We start from the raw sequence: 26,471 nt of genomic DNA on the forward strand, positions 1-26,471 counted from the left end.
AAAATACACTAGCAGGGAGAATGGATACATGTATATGTATGGCTGAGTTCTTTTGCTGTGCACTCAAAACTATCACAACATTGTTAATCGGCTATACTCCAATATAAAATAAAAAGTTAAAATTAAATTTAAAAAAATACACTAGCAAAACAGAGAGTCTGAGATTCTGTGAAAGCAAGAAGTCAAGGGTCTCCCAATGGACAACTACATTTAAGAGACTTAAATTCCTGACTAATGGAAAAGTTAGAGAAATAGGGGAAAGGAGAGCCTGAACACCAGAGCTGAGGTTTCCTCTGAGCTTTGCCTGTCTACTCTGAAGGCTGCCTTTGTCTCCCAGGGCTTCCAGCAGGTGGGATCTTTCTGTCTCATACTGCTAGGGTAGTTAGATGAGTGTAAAGTCTCTTTTGTTTTTCCTGAACAGACAAAACTTTGCGTTGCTTTCTGACTGGTTATATTTTATCGCCTCACTTGCCTTGTTTTTCTAAAAGCTCTCATAGTTAATAACTAATATCTAGGGAGTTCCCTCTTTTCAAGTACATATTTGTGTCTATTTACAGTGACCTCTAAGTGGCTTCTTATGTCCTTTCTCTTAGAGTTTCTCTCTTGTAACCATCATTTTTGGCTTATAACTCTATTAACCTTTTACTCAGAGTCTACCTAAGGCTGTCAGTCACCACTAACCTATTTCCTACTCTTATTTCCTCTGTTATCACTGGCATTCTAGGTTTTTCATATTCTTTTAGGGAACATACCACAGAAGAAAGAACACTCATATTTGATTTTAGTTCCAGCGTTGCCAAAACATCAGTGTGGTCTGAAACTACCTCTTTAAAGCATGAATTTCACATCTGAACAATAAGCTACTTTTTAAAAAATAGAGCTTTTTAGGCCTCTCTCTGAAGATTCTGAATCAGTGGGTCTAAGATGAGGTCAGATAATTCTTACATCCAGAAAATCTGGGAAAAATGAAATGGACTGGCCCATCCAGTAAATAAGGATGGGCCTCTTCTCCAAAGAGTTCCCACCTATACTTTCATGAACTAAAAGCTTTCTCACCAAAAACATTAAAGGGAATTATAAAACATTGCTGTGTATTGTGACAAAGAGAATCTAGTTGTGTTAACTTACCTTTACCAATAAATCAAGCATCAGAAAATAATACTTTCTTTTATCATGTTCCTTATCATTCCATAAAAGGTATCGAACAACAGGACCAACAAGATTCCAGCCCATATTCTTAATGATGACCTGTAAAAACATTTTCATAGTAAAATAAAGCAAATACTGCCATCTACAGGACTCTCACAGTAAGCTTTCTTAACCTGGAGGAGCTGACAATTTCCTCTAAAACAGGAAAGATGAGGCAAGTGAATCCATGAACATCTCACCATTGACTTCCTAGGGTTGGCTGTTAACAGGTAACAGCATTCTAAAATAGTTTTTAATACTTTCACTGAGGAAAGGCAAATGGGTCTTTACTTTTAACCAGGTAATTTGGTCTTTCCCAGTTTTTAAATAGTTCCTCTAGGGCGTCCCTCGTGGCGCAGTGGTTGAGAATCCGCCTGCCAATGCAGGGGACACGGGTTTGAGCCCTGGTCCGGGAAGATCCCACATGCCGAGGAGCAACTGAGCCCGTGTGCCACAACTACTGAGCCTGCACTCTAGAGCCCATGAACCACATATACTGAGCCTTCATGCCACAACTACTGAAGACCGTGCGCCTAGTGCCCGTGCTCTGCAACAACAGAAGCCACCGCAATGAAAAGCCCACGCACTGCAATAAGAGCAGCCCCCGCTTGCTGCAACTAGAGAAAGCCCGCGCACAGCAACGAAGACCCAACGCAGCCAAAAATTAATTAATTAATTAATTAATTAAAATGCTAAAGTATAGCAGGAGAACAGTCACTTCTACCTGGGGAAGGCAAGAAAGGCTTCCCAGAATAGGTGATAGCTATGCTAAGGCTTGTTAAAGAAACAGAAGTTTATCAGGCATAGATAGGTGGGAAATACATTCAAGGCTCAGAAACAGCATTGTGCTAGGACTTAACATGTCCTAGAGAACTAGCAACAGAAAAATGTCAGGGTATGTGGATACATAGTTCAGAAGAGGAGATGCTATCTGTTTACATCTTTATTTATCAACTGGAAGTTTTAGTGTTTGTCTTACCAACCTGCATGAGGTCCCGATATGTTAATATTCACTTCACTGTATTTACGACAAATTGTCATTTGGTTTTTTGGTTGTCCTAATTTTTTATACAGCAAAATACAGTGATTTTTTTTCTTTGGTCCCTTTTCTAGTGCTTTTAGGTCTAAAACGGTTTTCCCCTTGAGATACATAAATACTCATTTAAATTAGAAAAAATATATATACACATATATTTATATATACACACATATATACACATATATATACATATATACTCATATACACACACACACACACACATATATTGCCTTTCTTTTTATTCAGTAAGATTTACATTGGAAACATGGCATAAAATGAAGCCTTAAATTGATTTTTTTTAAACAAATAGCAAAACAATCATGTTTTTTATCTAATGGGATAGCTTCCATTGATCTCTCTGAATATTTTTTTTGCACTAGTTTTTTCTTCTGCCTGGCACACTCTTACCCAGACAGTCCCATAGCTTACTGTGGGGCTGTCTCTGCTTCCTTCAAATTTCTGTGCAATTTCACCCAACACAACCCATCCCCCTGATCATGCTGCATTATTCTCTATAGAATTTATCACTTTCCAACTTACTAAATGATTTATCTGTCTTTGCTAGAATTTAAGATCCATATGGGGCACTGATTTTTGTTCATTACTGTATCTATTCCCAGCATCTAGAGTAGGGCCTGTTACAAAACAGATGTTCCAGGGCTTCCCTGGTGACGCAGTGGTTGAGAGTCCGCCTGCCGATGCAGGGGACACGGGTTCGTGTCCCGGTCCGGGAAGATCCCACATGCCGCAGAGCGGCTAGGCCCGTGAGCCATGGCCGCTGAGCCTGCGCGTCCGGAGCCTGTGCTCCGCAACGGGAGAGGCCACAACAGTGAGAGGCCCGCGTACCGCAAAAAAAAAAAAAACAGATGTTCCACAAACACAGGTTGAATTATGTCTATTACTTCTAAGCATGACAAATTATCCTCTCTCCAAAGATCTGATATTATGTCTTGTTTTCTTCTATCTTTTCTGTGGCCTGACTTTTAATATTTAGGTCTTTACTAATCGGGAATTTACGTTATATATTATTATAACACATATAATTTTTCCAAATTACTAAATATCAACAGTGCTGATGTTGAAAACCCCTGCACTATAGCGTCTTAGGACAAACTACCATTCCTGAGACTTAAAGAAAAATTTTTTTACACAAAGCAGATTAATAGTAAATCTTGATCAATCTTGATTGTGTCACCTGCAAGTAAACTAAGGTGCAGTTTTAAACTCTGTCTTATCAATATCTGAACCTTTAAATTTAGAAGACCACATTACAAAGGTGATCCTCAAGCTATCAAGGCTAGGCCTCACTATGCTTAAGTCTATCACAATCACCTAATCTCTAAGAGTGACACACAAATCTACATCTTAATGTTGTATTTCTCTACTGAGCTCTAAAGATTACTTTTCGATTGCCTGCTGCATCTTAAACTCAACGTTGCCAAACAATGCCAACTTATTTGTCCTCTGCCAGGGAACTTTCTCTCCTCCTTAAGTTGCCTGTTTCTGTTCAGGATGTATTGTCTTCTCAGAGGCTAGAAACCCCATCACCTTTGCCACCTCACAATCAGTCCTCTCTCTTCTACTCTAAAACTTCCTTTCAAGTGCTACACTGTGCTAACCAGAGGCAGAGCAGAATCGTTAAGAGCTCTGGAAACAGGCTGCACAGGTCTGAATGCCTGATGCCACATAAAAGCTGATACTTTTGTGCAAATCACTTATCATTCAGTGACTCTTTCCTTATCTAGAAAATCCTATCTCACGGGATTCAGGAGAGACTAAGTGAGTTAAAAGATGTAAAGCACCTAAGACAGCACCTGGCACATAGTAGATCTCAATAAATATTATTAACTTTCATTAATTTTATTATTAGCTAAAAGTAAGGTACTCTCAAAGATAATCCTCTGAGAATGCAATTGGGAAAAATCAAGGAGTTAAAGAAAGCATTAATTTTATTTTATTTGGGGCTACAAAGGTATTATAAACACATATCAAAAACAAATGTACTAAATAAAATGTGCTAATTTTTATTTTAAAAAAATATAAATAAAAAGGGATAAGACCTTTGAACTAGTAAGAGATTCTATAACAATGTATGATTAAAAAGTTTTAGTAATCTCCTAAATACAATCAAGGTGCCCTGGATATAATCCTAGGCCAGCATGACTAGATTGTGATATCAACAAAGAAAAATTTTTTTGGCCATGCCGCATACCATGGGGGATCAGAGTTCCCTGAGCAGGGATCAAACCTGCGCCCCCTGCAGTGGAAGCGCAGAGTCTTAACCACGGGACCGCCAGGGAAGTCCCCCAAAAGAAAACTTCTGTATAAATAAATAGGACTATAAATGAAGAACGATTATGTTCCTGGAAAGAAGATGATCTTCCCTTATATAAGAAGAGGGGTGGGGATGGGGGAGGGGTTCAAAGACACAAAATTAGGCAGTGTTGTCAACACTGTGTCCCAGCTGTTCCTGATCCCAAAAACATCCTTTCTCATTGTGCAGAATGATTTCTCAGACAATTGTAGCTGGATGATATTGGCCAGTAAGGTCATCCAGCTCTCCCAAAATATGATCTTACTTAATATTTGGTTTCCCATATACACCTGGCTGAAGGAAAAGAATGTGCTGATGACCAAAAATGAATATGTAGCCTGGCTGATACTTATATTTCTCAATGTAAATTGCTAATTCAAATACCACTTTGATCTCTAAACCAGAAGTAATCCCCACTCTTCTAAAGCATTTTACTTACATTTCAACTATAACACTTACTCTGGAGAAGCTAAATGAGTTAACAGATATAAAGTATCTGTTTATTCTGCCTCCTATTGCTAGTTCTTTACATGTTTATCTCTTCCACCAGACTGTAAGCACCTTAAAATATATAATTAGTCCTAATTCCTTTTTATTTTCCACAGTTTTCTACTGTGGAAATTTAAGTTGATTCTTAAATGTTTGCTGAAAAAAATAAATGGATGAATAATAGCATCATGTGGCTATTCTCTTCCTAGTAAAGACTGAGAAGTACATACAAAGATTATACTTACCTTATTCTCTTCATTTTGAATAATTTCTAATAGCTGATCTATGTGTCCTTCATCTATGCATCTTTGGCCTGCTAACTGAAACAGGCCAAAATCTTCCTCTTTGAAGTCTTGTTCTTCTAGGATTTGCTGGCAAAAACAAAATAAACAAAAAAAACAGTAATTTTAGGCAAATGAAAATTCAATAACTACTTGACTTATTTTATCTCTCTCTAAAAAAAGAAATGTTTAAATTCTAGATAAGGTGCACATAAGTGTATATATGAAAATTAGGATAAGCCTAAAAATACTTTAATAAATCATCTTGAAATCCACTGTACCAAAGAAATCTATGAGAAGGATCAGTAAATTATAAAGATTATAAAGATTATTTCTCCAAGTGACATACTCCAATCTGTCTTCCTGCCTTCATGCTATTTATTCATAGGTCAAAAAAAGCAAGGATTAAAGAAGATTAACAATTTGAGTGACTGCAGATGTAATTAAAAGTAATCTGTGCTCTGCCCATATTTTGAAAGATTATTTAACTTCATAAAAAGAAAAAGAAAACATTACTTACACATCTCTTTATTATGGAATTAAGTTCCTCCACAGCCATTCCTTCTTGTTTTTCCTAGTTTTGATGCTGAAATGTACTAACATAAGACAAACTGTTAACTATCAGTAATACTATATTGAAATATTAATAAGTTATTTCATTCTGATTATTAATAAATACAATAAAGAAAATGGAAAGTTTTAAAGCTGAAATGGTTTTACTGAAAGTTACTATGTTAGCCTAAGAAAATTTAAAGAAAAGCCTCCTGTTTCATCTTTTAAGTTTCCCTGGAGCATAATTTTGAAAGATAAACTCAAGGAAAAAAAAATCCTCTAGTGCACTCGCAAGAGGCAGCTCAAATTTGGACTACAAGGGCTTAAAAAGGCAGTCTTTTTTCCTCCAAAAGGTGGGCCTGAAATCAGTTCTAATCATCAGGGAATTTTTTATTTTTTAACCCACTTGACAGAAAATGGAGTGCAACACAGCTCACCCGGAGGGGGTGAAAGTTGAGATGTCCTCCACCGCCAAGTGTGACCAGGGCATTTGTACGAGATGTAGTCCCCCCAATATAATCAATCGAGCTAGTGAAATCACTGTATCGCACGGAGGCAAGGCAACAGGCCGCCCTCAGGACAACACCGTTGCGTTCCCACGGGCCATCGTTTCCCCCGGAGGGAAGGCCCGTTCCACGCCCCGCAGGAGGGGCGGGGTGTCGGTAGTATCCTCACAGCAGCGCGCTCCAAGGCGGATAAAACCCCAGCGCGCGTGCAGGCGGCATCCAAGGGAAGCCATTTCTCCCTGTTCCCGCCTGCGTCGGCCTTCGGGCCCCAGACCTCGCGGGGGCGCCGGGTTTTCTGAGACTCACCGTCCACCGCGAGCCCCGGCCGCCCGGGACCCCCGGTACACCCACCTACCCGCCAGGCCTCTCGCCGCCCTCCTTCTCCTTCTGCTCCTCCTCCTCCTCCTCCTCCTCCGGCAGAGCAGGCCGCTTTCCTGGCCCCGCCCCACCCCAGCCGGTCCCGCCCCGCGCTACGCGACGGGAGGCGGAGTCTTAGGGGAAAGGCTCCTGGGCCGGTTCCGACGCCGACGACGCTGCCAATGGCCGACTGGGTCGGAAAGGTCTCTGCCGGCCGTAAGGCCCGGGGTCCTCGTGCCTCCCGAAACGTCGCAGGTAGGAAGAAGGGCCTTCCTACGTTTGGAACTGAGAACTGGTCCCCGACAGAATTCCAGACTGAGGCGTGCGGGGCGCTCCCGAAAGGTTGCCCCAGGGGAGGAGGTCTTCGGGGCAGAGAAGGCCGGGAGATTCCCACCGCCGAACTCTGGCCTTCTGGGAAAGACCTTCGGCCAGACCCCCCACCTCTTTACACTAGTGTTCCGAGATTTCCCCCAGAATGGGCTGTGCTCCAGGCTCTGAGGGAATGAGAAGTAGAGGTCCTGGGAGCCTGCAGCTGGGGTCGCCAGAGTGGATAAGTGACCAGGGCAGCGTCGGTAGGCCGAGTGCAGCTGACCTCGACTCAGGCACTGGTCCTTCTTCCAGATGTGCTGCTGCTTTGGTGCCCTGGTTCTCTGAGGTGTCAGACCCCTCTTGCCCGGGAGCGAACATTTACGGGGACGGAGAGCGGTTGCCCCTAGAAGTACCCAGATCTCGGGCTTTCAGGAGTGCTTAGTTATGCGACTGTGATACAAGAAAAATCAGTCCTGAGAGAGATACATTTTAACCAAGAAAAATAATTAGTTTGCAAAACCAAATTGGATTCCCTTCCCATTTCATTTGATTTTCACACAGAATTGGAAGTGAAATGTGTGGAAAAGAAGAAAAGATGGTCTACAGTTTATTTGGGCAAGAATCTGTCCTGTAACCTGGTGTGTTTGTGTAGACTTGACCTACTGTTTTTTGTTTCTTTAATTGTAGGTACTAAGCAGACAAGTGCCTTGAAACAAGAAGATGCTTCTAAAAGGTATGAGAACTACTCAAGACAGCTGCTTTCACTTATCTGTTAATCACATATTAATTGAACCATTTTTTAAAACAATAATGGGTGCTACCTCAGAGAAAGTTATTTTGAGAGAAGGGGAAGATCTGGGAAGTACGATAAATTCTATCATAGATTGTTATTTTACCTACTCCACACCTTAAGAAAGTCCAATGGACACGTTTAGATTGCTGGTGAAGGTATGAGTATCTGTAGAAAGATGTCAATGGGAATAAACATTCCTGAATTAACCAGGTACTTTTTTTTCATCTCTTCACATAGTCTCCTTTTTTTGCATTATATGCCAGAGACTCCAAGAAACCTTTTTTGTTGTTGTTGTTTGTTTACATCATGTCCATATTTTCAGCAAAAAGTTGTCCTGTACTGTTTATAGGCATCTCCTAAAAAGGCTTTATCTCCTGTCAAAAAGGTTTTTAGAATAGATATAGTCTATGAGGATGATTAAAGTATACATATCTATAAGGTATCATTTTATAAAGTATTGGCTTTGGCCTTAATTTACTCATTCTTTCAAAAATTATTTACTAAATGTAAGACATGCCAGATTTGTGTTAGGCCCTGAGGATATGATTTTTAAAAATTTTTTTAATTGAACTATAGTTGATTTACAATATTATATTAGTTTCAGATGTACAACATAGAGAGTAAATATTTTTGTAGATTACACTCCATATAAAATAATATTAATAATATTAAAAAATAATAGCTAAATTTCCCTGTACTGTACAGTACCTTCTTGTTGCTTATTTATTTTATACATAGTTTGTATCTCTCAGTCCCATACCCCAGTCTTGCCCCTCCCCCTGCTGTCTCCCTACTGGTAACCACTAGTTTGTCCTCTATATAAGTGATTTCACATAATATTTGTCTTTTTCTGTCTGACTTATTTCACTAAGCATGATACCCTCTGGGTACATCCACATTGTTGCAAATTGCAGAATTTCATTCTTTTTTATGGCTGAGTAGTATTCCATGGCATGTATAAACCACATCTTTATCCATTCATCTGTTGATAGACACTTAGATTGGTTCTATATCTTGGCTATTGTAAATAATGCTGCTATGAACATTGGGGGGCATGTATCTTTTCAAACTAGTGTTGTAATTTTCTTCAGATATATACCCAGGAGTGGAGTTGCTGGATCATATGGTAGTTTTAGTTTCAGTTTTTTAGGGAACCTCTGTACTGCTTTCCATAGTGGCTGTACCAATTTACATTCCCACCAACAGTATGGGAGGGATCCCTTTTCTCCACATCCTCGCCAGCATTTGTTATTTGTAGACTTTTTGATGATAGCCATTCTGATAGGTATGAGGTGATATCTCATTGTGGTTTTGATTTGCATTTCTCTGATGATTAGCAGTGGTGAGCAGTTTTTCATGTTCCTGTTGGCCATGTATATATCCTTGGGAAAATGTCTATTCAGGTCTTCTGACCATTTTTTAATTGGGTTGTTTGTTTTTATATTGAGTTGTATCAGCTGTTAATATATTTTTGGGTATTAACCCCTTATTGGTCATATCATTTGCAAATATTTTCTCCCATTCAGTAGGTTGTCTTTTCGTTTTATTGATGGTTTCCTTTGCTGTGCAAAAGCTTTTAAGTTTCATTAGGTCCCATTGGTTTATTTTTGTTTTTATTTCCATTTCTCTAGGAGGTGGGTCAAAAAGGATCTTTCTGTGATTTATGCCATAGAGTGTTCTGCCTATGTTTTCCTCTAAGAGTTTTATAGTGTCTGGCCTTACATTTAGGTCTTTAATCCATTTTGAGTTTTTGTGTATGGTGTTAGGGAGTGTTCTAATTTCATTCTTTTACATGTAGCTGTCCAGTTTTCCCAGAACCACTTATTGAAGAGGCTGTCTTTTCTCCCTTGTATATTCTTGCCTCCTTTATGAAAGATAAGGTGACCATATGTGTTTGGGTTCATCTCTGGGCTTTTTATGTCAAAGAGTATTCTGACTGTGTTCTCTTCTGGGAGTTGTGTGGTTTCAGAGGCCCTGAGGATATGATTTTGAACAGAATACACACAGTTCCTTTCTAGTGGAACAGAGAAATACCAATTAAATTATCACAAATAAATACATAATTACCAATTATGATAAGTGCTATAAAGGAAAAGACTGTGATGGAGGAACTAGAAACCGGGGTCCAGTAAAGCTGGAGGTTGGCAGGAAGGGTGGTAGGTTTTCAGGGAAAGCCTTCTCCAAGAAAGTAATAATTAAACTGAGACCTAAAGGCTAAGTAGGCATTTACCAGACCAAGAGTAGTGAGGCGAGACCGCCAGCCAGAAGTGGCAATATGTGTGACAAGAAAAAGCTTAGTCATTTAAAAAAAAAGAGATGCTGAGGGTGGTATGCAGCATTCTGAGCAAAGGAAGAAAGCAGCATAGGAAAAGGTTAGAGGTGGGTTCTATTCAAACAGTGCCTGGTAGGCCATGGTGAGAAATTCAGATTTTCTAAGTGCAAATGGGAAAACTTTAATAAAGTAGAAGAATTTAAGTTTTAAAAGTTGTAAGATGTTAGGGATAGTGATCATTTGGGAGTGGAGAAATCAGATAAATTTGAGATCTGTTTTGAAGAGTATTCTCCTGTGGAGCAGCATGATTATAGTGACTTGGCTTTAGGAAATATTATTGGGTGGGCCAAAAAGTGCTTTCAGTTTTTTAAGTAAAAATAAAAGACACATTTTTCATTTTCACCAAGAACTTTATTGAACATCTTATTCACCCTTTTGTTCCACTACCTTCTGCCTTTTTTTAGGCAACTTCATAATTCCATCTTACCAAAACTTTTAATCTTTTCGAGCAAAGAACCGTTCCAGGTACCTTTTACAGTCTTCCAAGGAATTGAAATTTTTTCCATTAAGAGAATTTTGCAAAGCCCGAAATAAATGGAAATCCAAAGGTGCAATGTCTGGTGAATTGGATGGATGAATCAGAACTTCCCAGCCAAGCTGTAACAGTTTTTGCCTGGTCATCAAAGAAACATGCGGTCTTGTGTTATCCTGATGAAAGATGATGAGATTTCTGTTGGCTAATTCCGAATGCTGCTTTCAGTTGGTCTAATTGGGAGCAGTACTTGTTGGAATTAATTGGTTTTCTGGAAGGAGCTCATAATAGATGACTCCCTTCCAATCCCACCATACACACATCACCTTCTTTGGATGAAGACCGGCCTTTGGTATGGTTGGTGGTGGTTTCATTTCACTTGTCCCGTGATCCCTTCCATTCCACACTGTTGTACAGTATCCACTTTTTATTGCCCATCACAGTTCGTTTTAAAAACAGAACGTTTGGGCTTCCCTGGTGGCACAGTGGTTGAGAGTCCGCCTGCCGATGCAGGGGACACGGGTTCGTGCCCCGGTCCGGGAAGATCCCACATGCCGCGGAGCGGCTGGGCCCGTGAGCCATGGCCGCTGAGCCTGCGCATCCGGAGCCTGTGCTCCGCAGCGGGAGAGGCCACAACAGTGAGAGGCCCACGTACCGCAAAAAAAAAAAAAACAAACAGAATGTTTTCATTACGTTTCAGTTGAGAATCTCATGCGGAAATACAGTCAAGAAGGGTTTTTTTTGTTTTTCTGAAGGGTATTTTTTTTTTTTTAATTTATTTTTGGCTGTGTTGGGTCTTCATTGCTGTGCGCGGCCTTTCTCTAATTGCGGTGAGCAGAGGCTACTCTTTGCTGTGGTGCACGGGCTGCTCATTGCAGTGGCTTCTCTTGTTGTGGAGCACGGCCTCTCGGCACACAGGCTTCAATAGTTGTGGCTTGCGGGCTGTAGAGCGCAGGCTCAGTAGTTGTGGTGCACAGGCTTAGTTGCTGCGCAGCATGTGGGATCTTCCCGGACCAAGGGCTCGAACCTGTGTCCCCTGCATTGGCAGGTGGATTCTTAACCACTGCGCCACCAGGGAAGTTCTGGTCAAGAAGGTTTTTTTCACTTAACTTATGTGGAACCCAAACATCAAAGCAATTCACATAACCAAGCTGGTGCAAATGATTTTCAAGGCTTGATTTGGATATTTTGAGTGTATCTTCTATCTCCCGAGTGGTATAATGTTGATTGTTCTCAATTATTGTTTCAATTTGATTGCTGTCAACTTCAACTGGTCCACCCAACTGTGGAGCATCATCCAGTGAGAAATCTCTAGCACGAAACTTCTCAAACCACTTTTGACACGTTTGATCAGTCCCAGCACCTTCTCCGTACACTGCACAAATCTTTTTGCGTTTCAGTTGTGTTTTTACCTTTCTTGAAATAATAAAGCATGATATGCCAAAAACGTTGCTTTTTTCTTCCATCTTCAATGTTAAAATGGCTACACAAAAATTCACCAATTTTGATAAGTTTTTTTTTTTAACGTAAGCTGATATGACAGCTGTCACATACAATCTAACAAAATTGTTTCGAATGAAGTTAAAGACAACTAAGTGCTACTAGAGCCGTCTTATGGAAAAAACCTAATAAACCTTTTGGCCGACCAAATACAAAAGTAAAGTTTAGTTAATAATTATAACAATGTAATTTGCAACTCTCTTCAACATGGATCTGACCACAAGCTTGAGATTATATTTTATTCTAAGCACTATGATTTGAAGAATATAGATAAGCTGAAATGTATTTTGAGCAGATCACGCAGGATGATGAAACAATTAAAAATCCTTGGGGTAGCCAACTAGTTGTTGAAAGGAGTGATCCTTCATAAATTTATTCCAACTGAAAAATACTTCTACATTCAATCCAGGTGAATAGTATTAAGCCAGAAATTAAAGAGCTTTGCAAAAATATAAAACAATTCCTCTCTTCACAATAAATTTTTCATTTAAAAATATGTTAAGCGCTTCCCTGGTGTCTCAGTGGTTAAGAACCCACCTGCCAATGCAGGGGACACGGGTTTGAGCCCTGGTCCAGGAAGATCTCACATGCCGCGGAGCAACTAAGCCCATGCACCACAACTACTGAGCCTGCGCTCTAGAGCCTGCAAGCCACAACTACTAAGCACATGTGCCACAACTACTGAAGCCCGTGCACCTAGAGCCCATGCTCCGCAACAAGAGAAGCCACCGCAGTGAGAAGCCCATGCACCGCAACGAACAGTAGCCCCCACTCGCGGCAACTAGAGAAAGCCCGTGCACAGCAACAAAGGCCCAGTGCAGCCAAAAATAAATAATAAATAAATTGATTTTTAAAAATATGTTAAATGTAATGGGTGCATTCCTATTAAATGAATTAATAAATGAACGCTTGAAATTTTTCTCACCTTTAATCCTAGTATGGTAAGTATCAACAGTTATAATCTATATAAGCAAAAGCTAAGAGTATAAAGGAACACTGAAACCAAAAAGTTTGAGAACCACTGCTGTACACCACATTACCTGTCATTTGGGTTAGAGAGCAGCAGTGAGACAGGGCTATCCATGGGATACAGCTGTAGGTATCCATCAGTTAAGGAGTGCGGCTGTTCCTGCACGTTGAGGTGATTAACTGCTTAAGTTAGCAACTCCTAATGTACATTCTGTTCTGATCTTAGTATATGACATAGCTTTTAGTGGTAGGCAGCAAAATGAGAAAAATAAAATAATGTTTGTCATAAAGCTGAATATATATATTCAATACAAAGAACTGTCTTTTAATCTCTGTCCATGTCTTTTTTACATATTTGACGTAAGATTGGTCTTTCTGAAATGGTGGGAGAACAGGTGTTAATTGCAAGTTTCTTCTTGTTTTAATGTCCCTATTTGTCCCCAGCTGGCAATCTTGTGTCATTTCTCCAAATTGTTTTTGTAAGACATATTGCTCCAGGCCAGGAACTAGAGTCTAAAGTCTTGGAAGTCAGTGAAGGAAGGGAGAAAAGGTGAATACATTCTAGGTCCAGGTATGAGAGCCTAGTCAATGTCCAAGAGGGCAGCAAATGTTGTTCTGGTAGGCAAGAAGAAAGTAGTGTAGGAAAGGAGCAAATAAGTCACCAAGATAGTTGGTATCTTTGGTCCCATGGCAGTGGTTCTCAGCCCTGTTACACGCTAAGATTATCTGGAACACTTAAGAAAACACCAGTAACCAGGCCCCGTCCTCAAAGATTGTGATTTAATTAGCCTGCAGTGGGACCTAAGCATGGTATCTTTTTAAAAAATCTCATCAGATGATCCTAAAGTGCAGCTAGACTTGAGAACCACTGTCCTAGGGCCATTGTTTGATCAGATAGCCTCTGCTTTTATATTCATAATGTGTATTCATGGGGCCAGCAAAGGCTGACAGAGTCCCACTGGTGCGAGGATAAGGTCCAGCCCTCCTAGGAAGATTGTTGTTTTCCTAAACTATATAGTCATATCAATATAGTTGTTTAATAAGACTTTACAACAAAAGTAAGTAAATACTTCTTTGCAAATATGACTCTGTCCTGTCAGACTGGGCCAGCCACTACTTAACTTTTGAGAATTAGCACAAAGAAATTTTTACTCACAAGAACAGCCGAAATCCTCTTTTACCTCTGCAGTCACTTCTGATTTCTAACGATTTCAGGGGAAAACCTCCATTTTTAGGTACACACAGGAGTGATTGAGTATAAAATCTAACTGGCAAAAAGATTTCCCCTCATTTTCTTTTCTGTAGGAGACTCTAAGTTCTTCCTTGTCCTCTGAGCTCTGGAAGTCAAATAATCCTGTTGTTATGGCAGACATCAATGTGTGCAGTGTAACAAGTAGCTTGTTTCCTTTTTGAAAAGTATTGGATTGAAAGAAACAGCATTTAAAAATATACATTTAACTTAAATAGCAAAATAGTAAGTTGTTAGTGTTGTATTTTAAAATATAGAAAATTAGCTATGCTAAAACTTACAAGTAGAATAACCTTTATAACCTTTATAATATGTAAAAAAAAATACATATTTTTTTAATTTTAGGAAAGCCGAACTAGAAGCAGTTGTCAGAAAGAAGATTGAGTTTGAGAGAAAAGCTCTACGTATTGTTGAACAGCTTTTAGAAGAGAATATTACAGAAGAATTCCTAAGGGAGTGTGTATGTGTTGATAAATTATTACTTTTGTTGTATAAGATCTTTAAATATGTGTAATGTGAAACGTCTTTACATTATTGAAATCTTTGAATCTATTGTCAGCTACATGCTATAGAATTTATGCATTTAAAAATAATCAACTATTATGCATTCCTTGTTTTATAGTGACTTTAAAATGCACTAAAGAGAGATAACATGCATGTTTTACCCCTTCGTGCTAGTTCTTTTAACCAGTCTGCTAATCTCAACCGATTTTCATTGCTTTGCACTGCTGATCCCCATGTCACTTTTCATATTCTGTATGTTATCCTATTTTAGTAATGGAAGATCGTTATTTTTGTTAATGTAATTTCATTAATTTTGATATTTTAAAAACCTGAAATATAGACCATTTATAGTTTAACACATAAGAGAATTATCATCTGCATTAAAAAACTTTTTTTGTTTTCTTTAATGGCTTATTGCATTAAAAACTTGAATGGAAATGTCTGTTATATCCTCATAATCCTTAAGAGAAAAAAGAAATGGAAAATTAAAGCTCAGAAATTTTATTGCAGAAATAATTCTTAGTGTGGCTTAGAGATTTTCCTAAACAAGAGGAATATAAATATGACAGTATTTAAATTCATATAGGTAACTGCATCAGAATCTCCATACTTGATGACTTTAAAGACAAAGACAGACCAGAAATGGTTTGTCTCAAGAACTGAGATTATTTGAACATGAAAACGTCAAAGGAAAATATCTGGCATTAGCTTATAACTATCACCTCACTGTTCTTTTCAGAAGATAGAAGATTTTGCACAAAAATTTGTTCAGGAATCACAATGACACCTTTAGTATACTTTGTTTTTGAGATTGTGCTTTAAGAAATAGGTTAAATTATATCCTATTATTTTATTTGGTTTATTTTTGAGTAATACTTTTTTTATTATTATTTAATTGTTTTTGACTGTGTTGGGTCTTTGTTGCTGCACACGGGCTTTCTCTAGTTGCAGCGAATGCGGGGCTGCTCTTCGTTATGGTGCGCTGGCTTCTCTTGTTGTGGAGCACGGGCTCTAGGCGCACGGGCTTCAGTAGTTGTGGCTCGTGGGCTTAGTTACTCCGTGGCATGTGGAATCTTTCTGGGCCAGGGCTCGAACTGGTGTCCCCTGCATTGGCAGGCAGATTCTTAACCACTGTGCCACCAGGGAAGTCCCAAGTAATACTTTTTTAAAATAAAATATACTATCAATATTTTCCTTTGATATAGCAGTCACTGTAGCATCACTTCTTCCTCCTTTCATGAATTGTATAATCTACAGGGATGCACAGTCTACCATGGCAGAAATTTTTTGGGCTTTGTGGGTTTTTTTTTTTTAATAATAGCTAACATTTTCTGAGTACTTAGTATGTGTCAAGAAGCGCTTTTTGAGTACTTTTCCTTTATTTTCTCTTCTGATTCTAACATCAAACCTATGAGATAGGTACTGTTATGATCCCTGTGTTTTCAAATGAGATCGGTAAAGCTTAAAGAGCTGATAAGTAAACTTTTCCAATAATCTGGTGGGGGAAATGCCCCTCTCATTTCTTTATAGGGGAAGTTCATCACACCTGCTCATTATAGTGATGTCGTGGATGAGCGTTCTATTATCAAACTCTGTGGCTATCCCTTATGTCGGAAGAAGCTAGGAATTGTAAGTAACTACTTTTTTTTAACATGTAGACTTTTAATTTTTATATTTAGCAAAATACTGTGTAGAAAGAACAATAAATGAAACAGGTCATGAACTAATGATGTGAGTTAGCCAAAGATATGATATGTAGATGACTTACTCTTGTTAACTGTAAAGTTCATGTTTATTATTTGAATTCTTTTGTAAGCTATATGTTCTTTTCTTTAGGTACCAAAACAGAAATATAAAATTTCTACCAAAACCAATAAAGTCTATGATATTACTGAAAGAAAGGTAAGTTTAAAGGCTATTTTCAATGTGGCAGTTAATTTTTAATATTATACTAGATGGAATTCTAAAAATATCTGTTTAAAATCTTGCCTTTTAGAAAATAGCCATGTTAAAAGTTTTTCATTTATAAATATTTCATTCAAGGTGTTTAAAAAAAACCTCTTTGCTTACACTTTACTTAATATGTGAACTTTTAAAAATTAAAAATGCATATTGGCACAAATTCAGGCGAGTGAATCATAGGACAGAGTAGAGAGCCAGAAACAGACTCACTGCTTATGTGGACACTGGACATATGACATCAGGAGTATTTTAGATCAGTGGAGAAAGGATGGATTTTTTTTTAATAAATTGTACTGGCATGATTAGTTATCCATATGGAAATAATGAAAACTGACACCTATTTCAGTATACATACAAAGATCAATTTTAGGTAGATTAAGGACCTAAATGTAAAAGAGATACCTTTTCAAAGACAGTATGAGGGAATATCTTTATAAACTTGGACTAGAGAGAATTTCTTAAATAAGATAGAAAACTATAGACCATAGAGGAAAAATTGATACATTTTTTTACATTAAAATAGAAAACATTTGCTCATTAGAAGTTTCTTTAAAAAGAGAGTGAAAAGATAAGCTACAAATCAGAAGGAGTTATATTTCTCACATGTAACTGACCATAGATTCCTAACCAGAGTACGTCATCTATTAGAAAAAGACAAAGACTTAATTAAAAAAATTTTACGGAAGGAACTTGAATGGCTAATGAATATGAAAAGATGCTCAGCCTTATCGGTAATCAGGAAAATAGCAAATGAAAACACATTGAGTTACATTTTTACAGTCCCCAAATTAGCAAAATTATAAAAACCTGACAGCATTAGTAACTCTGTATACTGCAAGTCAAATAAAAATTGGTACAACCTTTTTGAGCAACTGTTTGGCAAAGTCAAATTTACGCATTCTTTGTGACCATTCTTTCTGTTCTTTGGTATAAATCCTTGCCCATGTGCACAAGTATATATGTGTATAAATGTTCCTAGTAGGATAAACAAAATATGGTACATACATAGAATGGAATAATTATTTGACCTTGAAAAGGAAGGAAATTCTGACACAAGCTACAACTGAATGTACTTTGAAGACGTTATCCTAAGTGAGATAAGCCAGCACAAAAAGAAAAGTATTATATGGTTCTACTTATATGAGGTAATTAGAGTAGTCAAATTTATAGAGACAGAAAGTAGAATGGTTTTTGTCAGAGGAGGTGGAAAAGGGGACTTATGGTTTAATGGGTGTGGAGTTTCAGTTTTGCAAGATGAAAAGAGTTCTGGAGCTAGATGTTGGTGATGGTTGCAAAACAGTAAGAAGGTACTTAATGCCACTGAACTATATACTTAAAAATGCTTAAGATGGTAAATTTTGTGTATTATACCACAATTTTTTAATTTAAAAAATTGTTATTAAAAGAAGGTTCATAGTAACATTGTAATGATAACAAAAAATTACAAACAACTCAACTGTCCTTAAATAGTAACTAAAAGGCAGTATACTTAGGCAATGGAATATAATACACAGTGTAAATGAATAAGCTATAGCTACACAAATGAGTCTAAAAAACATAATGTGGAACAAAAGAATACAAGAATACATAACAATATGATTCCATTTAGACAGTTTAAAAATAGGCAAAACCGAATGATATATTTTATAGGATATGTATGTAAGTAGCAACACTAAAAGAAAGCAAAAGAATGAATAACACAAAATTTATAATAGTGGTTACCTCTGGGGAGTGTGGAGAGTGATACCATTGGGGAGGGATACATAGAAGCCTTCAGAGGTACTAAATCTTACTTCTTACCTTGGGTGGTAGATTCATGGGTTTTCGTTTTTTTCTGTGAACTACATATTTATGTTTTATATTCTCTTCTGTACATAAGTTGTATTTCACAATAAGAAAAAAATAATTTCCTAGTTTTAAAATGTTCTTTTCAGTGTTTTTGCAGCAATTTTTGTTATAAAGCATCGAAATTTTTCGAAGCACAAATTCCTAAAACTCCAGTGTGGGTTCGAGAAGAAGAAAGGTAATTTAAATCATTATGTATACATTTGTTCATAAATTCTAATAATTTCTTTCTATTTTTTGAAATATGCAAAAAGTAGGTATAGTTTTCTTTGGAATGCATTTACTGTACACATTTTAATTGTGGGGAAATGGTTATATTTCAAGCAGAGCTTTTGAGGATTTTACACTTAAAATCAGAAAATTAATACATACAAATGTTATGTGTTTGCTGTTTTAGCTTTAAGCATAAAATCTGAACTTTGCTTCCTATTGTGATAGTTATTTCTATTAATTCTGTTAATATAATCCTGGGATAAGAATTATAAATTTTTTCAGAAGGTACTGGATTTTGGGATCCAACTGAACTCACTTTGTTGTTAAGAAACTATATACTAACGTTAAAAAGTTCAGGTTACTAATTTATTTAATCTGTATTAAAAATTGGTACAATATAAATTTAAAGAAAGCCAATTTAGAGTCATTTTTAGCAAAAAAGTTTATAGACATTCCTGGGATTTTGCCTTGTGAGAAATGTTTAAACATTTATAACATTTTATTAGTTGCTGAATTTGAAAGAGAATTTGTTACTGAGGGGAAAATTACATAATATTAAAAAAGTAACAAAAATTATTCTTATGTAACTGAACTGTATTGTCTAGAAATTCCAAACAAAGGCTTAAATTAATGAGATAAAGTCTCAAGTAATTCATGTTTGATAGAGAATATTGTAACAACACAAGGCAGGGTTATTTGGGGTAAAATAGGATCTATGCTAAATAAACTTAAAGTCTTATTTGATACACAAGTAACGTGACACTATGTTCAACTAGCATTAATTTTACTGATGGCAGTACCTTTGCAGACACCTTTGCCTGCTGCTCCAATTTTGTGTGGTTCAGAATATGTAAAATATACTACAGTATGGCCTTTGTTAATTGAATTCAACATAATGGAGACTAAATTGCTCATCATTTCTCTAGCAGCCTATCCAACTTTCTTGTTTGGAGGATAAAAGATTGTAGCATTGTCCAAAGTGACTGGGAAGCTAAGAGCACCTTTCTAACTATCACTTTTTCTCTTTCCTTAACATTTCTTTCACCAGCGCTGCCCATTATCTCCTCAGTCCTAATGACAGTGACATATTCCATTTCCCAGTGTTAAGACTGGTGTTTCCTTGAGTTGTTCTTAACTTTGCTTCCAGAGATCTCTACTTCTTGAAGTTAGCTCTCTCATTTAGCCCATACTCATATCTGCTTCAAAACCATTTATCAAAGCACCTTTGCTGTCATCTCTGTTTTCTTCAGATATAGTTATTGGTACTTCCTTCAGCTAATTTAAAACAGTTCTTCCCTCTAACCTTTTCCCAAAATCTTACCATGCTCTCTTAAGAATGCCCACTTTTTCCCAAAGCATGAAGCTCTGTCATTTTATATTTGTAGTTCTTGAAATTCTACCGTATCTATATGCCCTTTCTTACCTCACTTAAAAAAGAAAGACGAAAATGACCTTGGTTTCCCTAAACTAATCAATTTAATTTACATTTAAAGTGTATAGCATGCTCTTACTACCCAGCAGGCTACACATGTGTAAAAACCAACCTGTGAGTTTAAATTTAAATCTCATTGGGATGACAAAACAAATACACATGAGTGAAACAAGTTTGTACTTATTCTAATGGGAACCTGTAATGTAAGTTAGTGAGGATAAAGCATTGCATAATGAAAAACTGTAAGCAGAAGTGAGAAAATAAACTCATAGGAATAGGTTGGTATTGGAAGTAGATAGTGAGAACATTAGCTCACTTGAAATAAGGGATATGTTTGGGAAAAAAATAGAAAATAATGATACGTATCAAGGAGCCAAGCTAAGTTTGGTATATCTTCAAGTCCTGGGGAGATATCAAGTGTTTTTGAATAGAATTTAGTTTGGCATTGGTGTATAAGATGAATTAAAGAGAGGATCATAATGAAAGAACTGAAAGGGTCCTTAGAGAAAATTTAATCCAACCTTATTATCAAACAAGCTCAGAAAGACTAAGTGTATTTCTTAAGCTAGTGATAGATTCTGAACAAGGCTAGGATTCTTTCATCATATTCCTCTTGATTGGAAGTAACCAGTGAGTAATCTATAAATATACAATTGTCACATTGTACATAGTGTAACTATAGCCTTTATTTATGTATAATACTTGTCTGTATATAATAACCATGTCAGTATTTTTCATATCTGGATGCGTCAGTGTTACCTTAATTTCTAAATTCTTAGGGGCAAGGATTATGTCAGTTTATCTAATCCACTAGAGGTCACTGTGTTTTCACAGAGAATGTTTGATATTTTTATGTGTGCTAATGATCAGAATTCTGGAATTCAGTATTCGTTTAAAAAGCTTGTCTAGCTATTGTACATATAAGCTCTACAGAAATGTGGTATTTTAAAGAAAGTCTGTTCACATATAGTATGGGGTATAACATTCGTAACCTATCTTCTTTTAAAGGGGAAAAATGGCTTTTTTTTAGATGGCAGCATTAAGTATTTAATGCAGAGATATTTTTATTAGCTTAGAGTGAGTTGTAATAAATAATAAGCTATATCACCATCATAATATTAAGTTATAATTTTATTAATATTACTATTTTTATTATAATTTAAAAATAAGAATAAATTTTAAAATTCACTCATAGAATTAGTTATTTTATTGTAATGACTTGCAAAATCTTTCTTTAATTGAAATATAGTTGACATATAGTATTATATTAGTTTCAGGTATACTACATGGTGATTTGACATTTTCATATGTTATGTAATGATCACCACAATAAGTCTGTTAACCATCTGTCTCCATACAAAGTTATTACAATATTATTGAACATATTCCTCATGCTATACTTCACGTCTCTATGGCTTCTTTATTTTATAACTGGAGGTTTGTACCTCTTAATCTACCCTTCACCTATTTCATCGACATTTGTTTGTTCTCTGTATCCATGAATGATTTCCAAAATTTTTGACCACTGTAATAAATGCATTTTACATTATCCACCACATACATAGAACTGAAGCAAAAGTTTTAGGAAACAGTTTTTATCCTCACTACATGAAAAGCCTCTGATATTTTCTACTCTGTTGCTTTTTTGAAATGCTGGTAGCAACCCCCTTAATTGGTTGGTCCTGATCTGTAGTGTTTGTTTGTTTGTTTGTTTGTATAAATTTATTTTATTTATTTTATGTTTGGCTGCATTTGGTCTTCTTTGCTGCACGTGGGCTTTCTCTAGTTGTGGCGAGTGGGGGATGCTCTTCATTGCAGTGTGCAGGCTTCTTATTGTGGAGCACGAGCTCTAGGCGCACCAGCTTCAGTGGTTGTGGCATGCAGGCTCAGTAGTTGTGGCTCGCGGGCTCTAGAGCGCAGGCTCAGTAGTTGTGGCGCTTGGGCTTAGCTGCTCTGCGGCATGTGGGATCTTCCCAGACCAGGGATAGAACCCACGTCCCCTGCATTGGCAGGCGGATTCTTAACCACTGTGCCACCAGGGAAGCCCCCGATCTGTAGTTTTAAGAGCACTGTTTTGTTGGATCTAGCTTAGATTTTTAGTTGTTTTAGTGTAAGAAAGTCTGTTACCAGCGCTGAATCTTATTTTCCTCATTGGTAAGTAGAAAGTTGCATTTAACCTTAGTTCCCTTTAGTTCTAATGTTTTACAATTATAAGTCAGTCAGTGCTGCTATAGTGAAAGTTTTCTAGATAAGGAAATGTCTCATTGATAAAAATGATGAAAATTAAAATGATCAGTATAAGCCTAGGGAAATTTATACTACCTTGTAGAGAAGTCTGTCTCATTTAAGGGTACAGAATACAGTATTAGAATACAAATTACTGACTAAATAAATTTGAACTCTTCAGTCTGTAAAAGATAAAGACTGATAAAGGATTGAATTAAAGTTTTTAAATTATGAAGAAAAAGCAAGAATTTTTTTTTTTTTTTTTGGCGGCACACGGGCCTCTCACTGTTGTGGCCTCTCCCGTTGCGGAGCACAGGCTCCGGACGCGCAGGCTCAGCGGCCATGGCTCACGGGCCCAGCCGCTCCGCGGCATGTGGGATCTTCCCAGACTGGGGCACGAACCCGTGTGCCCTGCATCGGCAGGCGGACTCTCAACCACTACGCCACCAGGGAAGCCCAACCAAGAATATTTTATATTTTATAGTATGTCCAGAACAACTTGAAGTTTACATCTTTAGGGACACCATGGTCTTACATACCATTTGGAAATAGAATATTCAATTTGACAATTTAACTCAATTTGTTTTTTCTTACATTATTGTGAAAGCGAATATAAATTTATTCACCAGATTCTAAAATACTAAAAACTATAGTAAAATTTACTATAAGATACTATTTTGTACCATAATAAACTCACTACCTCTTTGGTAAAAACCTATAAATCAATTTAAGAAAAAGTTAGACAAATTCATGAATTCTAGCTCCATACTTCTGTTGAGGCTTTGGAGTCAAAAAGGGTCTTCATTTTCATTATTAAGGTAAAAATATCTGGAGTATATCTTTAATGTCATGAATAACAGCAATGCTTTACACAAAATGTCTCCTGATGCTCTGTCAGAGACAAAACATTGACCATGACGCAGTATGATGCTTCTCATGTTGTGAGTTAGAAATTTTTCACCCACTTGGTGGCCAGAAACAGACCACATACAGTTTTGTTCCTCTGAGACGGTATGCTTGTTTAGGTAGTCATATAGTTACATTTATAAATCCTGTTTGGTTGACTGTAGGCTCTGACGTTGTTGAAGGAGGGAAATTTCTTGAATTGTAACATTAAAAAATCAGGAGTTAAAGCTGAGAAGGAAGGGCAAATGTTTAGATTCAAATTTTGATTTAAAAGATGAAATTGGGGTGAATGGTTAATGCTGACAGAGCTAAAAGCGCCATCATGTGGCCCAGAGTAGGGGATTTTCACACATGCTTCTTAGCAATAAACAGTATAATCTTAGAGGTGCGGAAGCCAAAAACCTCTGCAGAACAACTTCTATAACCTCTTCCTGAATAGTGTTGCTTGGTAGACAGAATAAAAACTTTCTGAAACAGGTTTTAACATGTTTCATATTGTATTTGAAAAATTCCCACCACAGGGGGGAATTGTATGTAGCCTGCTGCTTCTGTTGGTTTATATATAATACACATATTCTAAGTGATACACACACACCAAGGTCTTCTGGTGTGCTATTTCTAGTTTTAGATGTACTTTGCTAAAGTTACAGTTAATCATCTAATTTGTACTTTAGTGAAAATAATGTGAAAATGCTTATAAAGAAGAGCTTGAAGATATTCTTTAACTAAGATAGTTATTTATTTTTTAAATTGAGCTTATCTGAATTAAATGTCTCAGGACAACGTAAACTTTGAAAGGAAGGGAAGATACTTAACATTGATGAGAAATGGTAGTTTTAACAAAGAAAAAGCTTTTGAATTTCATCTAAAAAAGGATAGAAAAGAAAGAGCAATGTAACTTGGTGCCTTGTTTCTAAAACAGCTCATAGCAAAAACAAACTGAATTTTATATTGAACCTTTTGTCCAGTACCTCATTAAATTCAGTTTTGGTTTATCTTAGTGTCAGGTACCATTTTTCCTTTTACAGATTGGGAATCAGAGAGTATTAAAGTCACTCATAAAGCATCTAGAAACAATGTTCAGCGTAGTTTTCTTTATGTGAAGTCAGAGAACTGAAACAAAGGAGAGGAAAATAGTAAAGTATATTGAATTCTTTTGGGAGGGGATAAGTAAAGATGGTATCCTCGCAACTTTTGGGGTTCCTTTTTCTGGCTTTAATTAGAGGCATCATGTTAGAAAGAGAGAACTTAGACTTTGAAAGACCTAAATTCAAATCCTAGATTTACTACTCGATATGTGTAGTGATCTTAGGAACTCAGTTAACCCCTCAGAGCTTCAGTTTCCTCATCTATAAAAATAAAGTTGTTAGTTACGTGAAGATTAAATGAAATAATAACCATGTAGCAGAAAGTATGGGAAGATGAAAAAGTCCTAGAGATGGTGATAGTTGCACAACAGTGTGAATGTACTTGATACCACTGAACTGTAGCTAAAAATGGTTTAAATGGTCAATTTTATGTAATGTATATTTTACCACAATTTAAAAAAAAAATTCACTTACCATATAATAAGCAATCAATATATGCTAATTTTCCCCTTCATTAGAGGTTTAATTTTCTTTTAATTCTTAGTGTTTTTCTCAAAAAATATCAAGTTGTATTGCTGGAGATTTCTCATAAAACTACTTAAATTGTATTCATGATTTAGAATAATGTTTACATTTTTATTACCCCTTGATTCAGCCATGCTTGGACCTCGTCTTATTTGGAACCATTCTGCCAACAAGATCTTGAAATAAGAGCTTCCCGTCTCTGACCACAACCTCTATCTCATCTGCATCTGTCACTCCTGAATGTGCTTTGTGACCTCGTTTTGACCTCCTGTCTCTACCTCAGCTCTATTCTTCTAGGTTGGCAGACCCTCATTAAATTTGTTTTCTTGAGTTCCACTGTCAGCAGTTGTAATATCATCCTCTCAAAAGATCCCAGATTCTTTCTCCCTTAACTTCTATTATGTCCACCTTCTAGGCTTCAGTCATCCTTCTTTTCTGTTGCTGAAGATTATTGGGTAAAGTTCTCAAATAAGATCATTAGCACTTTCGATATGCTGTCTCATTTAATTCAGTCCTCACAACATCCCTGAGGAAGTACCGTTACCCATTTTATGGGTGGTGAAACTGAGGCTTAGAGAGGTTTAGTGACTCTCTCAAGAACACTTAGCTTATATATATAGATTTGGGATTTAAATGCAGATTTGTCTGGCACCAAAGCCTGCACTCTTTGCATTCCTGTGGCCCTGTTCCAGTTCATTCTGTCTAGTCTCAACAGTGTCCTCACGTGTTTATTCTTTGTTTCTTAATGACTATGATACATTCAGACCTTTTCTCCTCTCCTTAAACTTTGAACCCCACCCCCAACTCCTAGTAGATATAACCTACTACTTAACTGAAATGATTGAGGGCATCTACCAGAAGCTCCTTCAACATTATTTTCTTCATATGCTTTCTCATTTCTCTGCCTCCTCGTTGCTAATGTAGTACCTCTGTGTTACCGTTTCTGTTCTCCTCTCACCAAGGCCTTGCTGTATGGTTTATTCCTATTTTCTTACTCTTTCAAACTCTCCTTTCATTCTAATTCTTTTTCCTGTACTTTAAAAAGGAAAAAAAAAATCCTGAAAAATATCCTTTAGATTTAGCAGTCCTGTGGTAATTGGTGATCTTAGCAAGAGCCATTTCAGTAGAGTAATGCATACAGATTCCAGGAGGCAGAGGGTTGAGGACTGAATAGGAGATACGGAATTGGAAATGATGAGTGCAGACTTCTTTAAAGAAGTCTGACGATGAAAGGGGGAGGGATTGTATGGCTCAAGGACAGGGTTGTTTTGTGTGTTTGTTTGTTTAAGAGATGGGCTAAGTTTAAGCATGGTAGTTTACTGAAAGGAAAGAGAAAAAAGGGAGAGAGGTTTGTGGAGTAAAACCTCAGAGTAAAATCCATAGGATTAGCCTCCAATGTCTTTATATACAAATTATATTG

General features: G+C 37.0%; 2 protein-coding genes across 7 annotated transcripts in view; one reads left to right on the plus strand and one right to left on the minus strand.

Moving 5' to 3' along the window:
- Window positions 1-6,833, minus strand: part of GLMN (glomulin, FKBP associated protein) — a 43,448-nt gene extending 36,615 nt beyond the window's left edge. For 2 of the 4 annotated variants that reach the window (XM_067726907.1, XM_067726904.1), the window contains exons 1-4: window positions 6,725-6,833; window positions 5,832-5,907; window positions 5,276-5,401; window positions 1,129-1,248 (exon numbers count right to left, since the gene is read on the minus strand). In XM_067726907.1, the coding sequence (XP_067583008.1) occupies window positions 1,129-1,248; window positions 5,276-5,401; window positions 5,832-5,870 (285 nt within the window). In that variant the 5' untranslated portion in view covers window positions 5,871-5,907; window positions 6,725-6,833. Of the gene's footprint in view, window positions 1-1,128; window positions 1,249-5,275; window positions 5,402-5,831; window positions 5,908-6,300; window positions 6,481-6,675 lie in introns of those variants that run through there. The other 2 variants (XM_067726905.1, XM_067726906.1) reach the window with 2 other exon arrangements.
- RPAP2 (RNA polymerase II associated protein 2) overlaps window positions 6,830-26,471 on the plus strand; it is an 83,700-nt gene continuing 64,058 nt past the window's right edge. For 2 of the 3 annotated variants that reach the window (XR_010940945.1, XM_067726902.1), the window contains exons 1-6: window positions 6,831-6,981; window positions 7,723-7,768; window positions 14,696-14,810; window positions 16,385-16,483; window positions 16,691-16,756; window positions 18,751-18,839. Coding sequence is in view for 2 of the 3 variants with exons in the window: in XM_067726902.1 (XP_067583003.1) it covers window positions 6,909-6,981; window positions 7,723-7,768; window positions 14,696-14,810; window positions 16,385-16,483; window positions 16,691-16,756; window positions 18,751-18,839 (488 nt within the window). In the remaining variant the exon portion in view is untranslated. Of the gene's footprint in view, window positions 6,982-7,722; window positions 7,769-14,695; window positions 14,811-16,384; window positions 16,484-16,690; window positions 16,757-18,750; window positions 18,840-26,471 lie in introns of all 3 variants that reach the window. The other variant, XM_067726903.1, reaches the window with a different exon arrangement.

The sequence above is a fragment of the Pseudorca crassidens genome, chromosome 2 (genome assembly GCF_039906515.1).
Source record: "Pseudorca crassidens isolate mPseCra1 chromosome 2, mPseCra1.hap1, whole genome shotgun sequence".
Lineage (NCBI taxonomy): Eukaryota > Metazoa > Chordata > Mammalia > Artiodactyla > Delphinidae > Pseudorca > Pseudorca crassidens.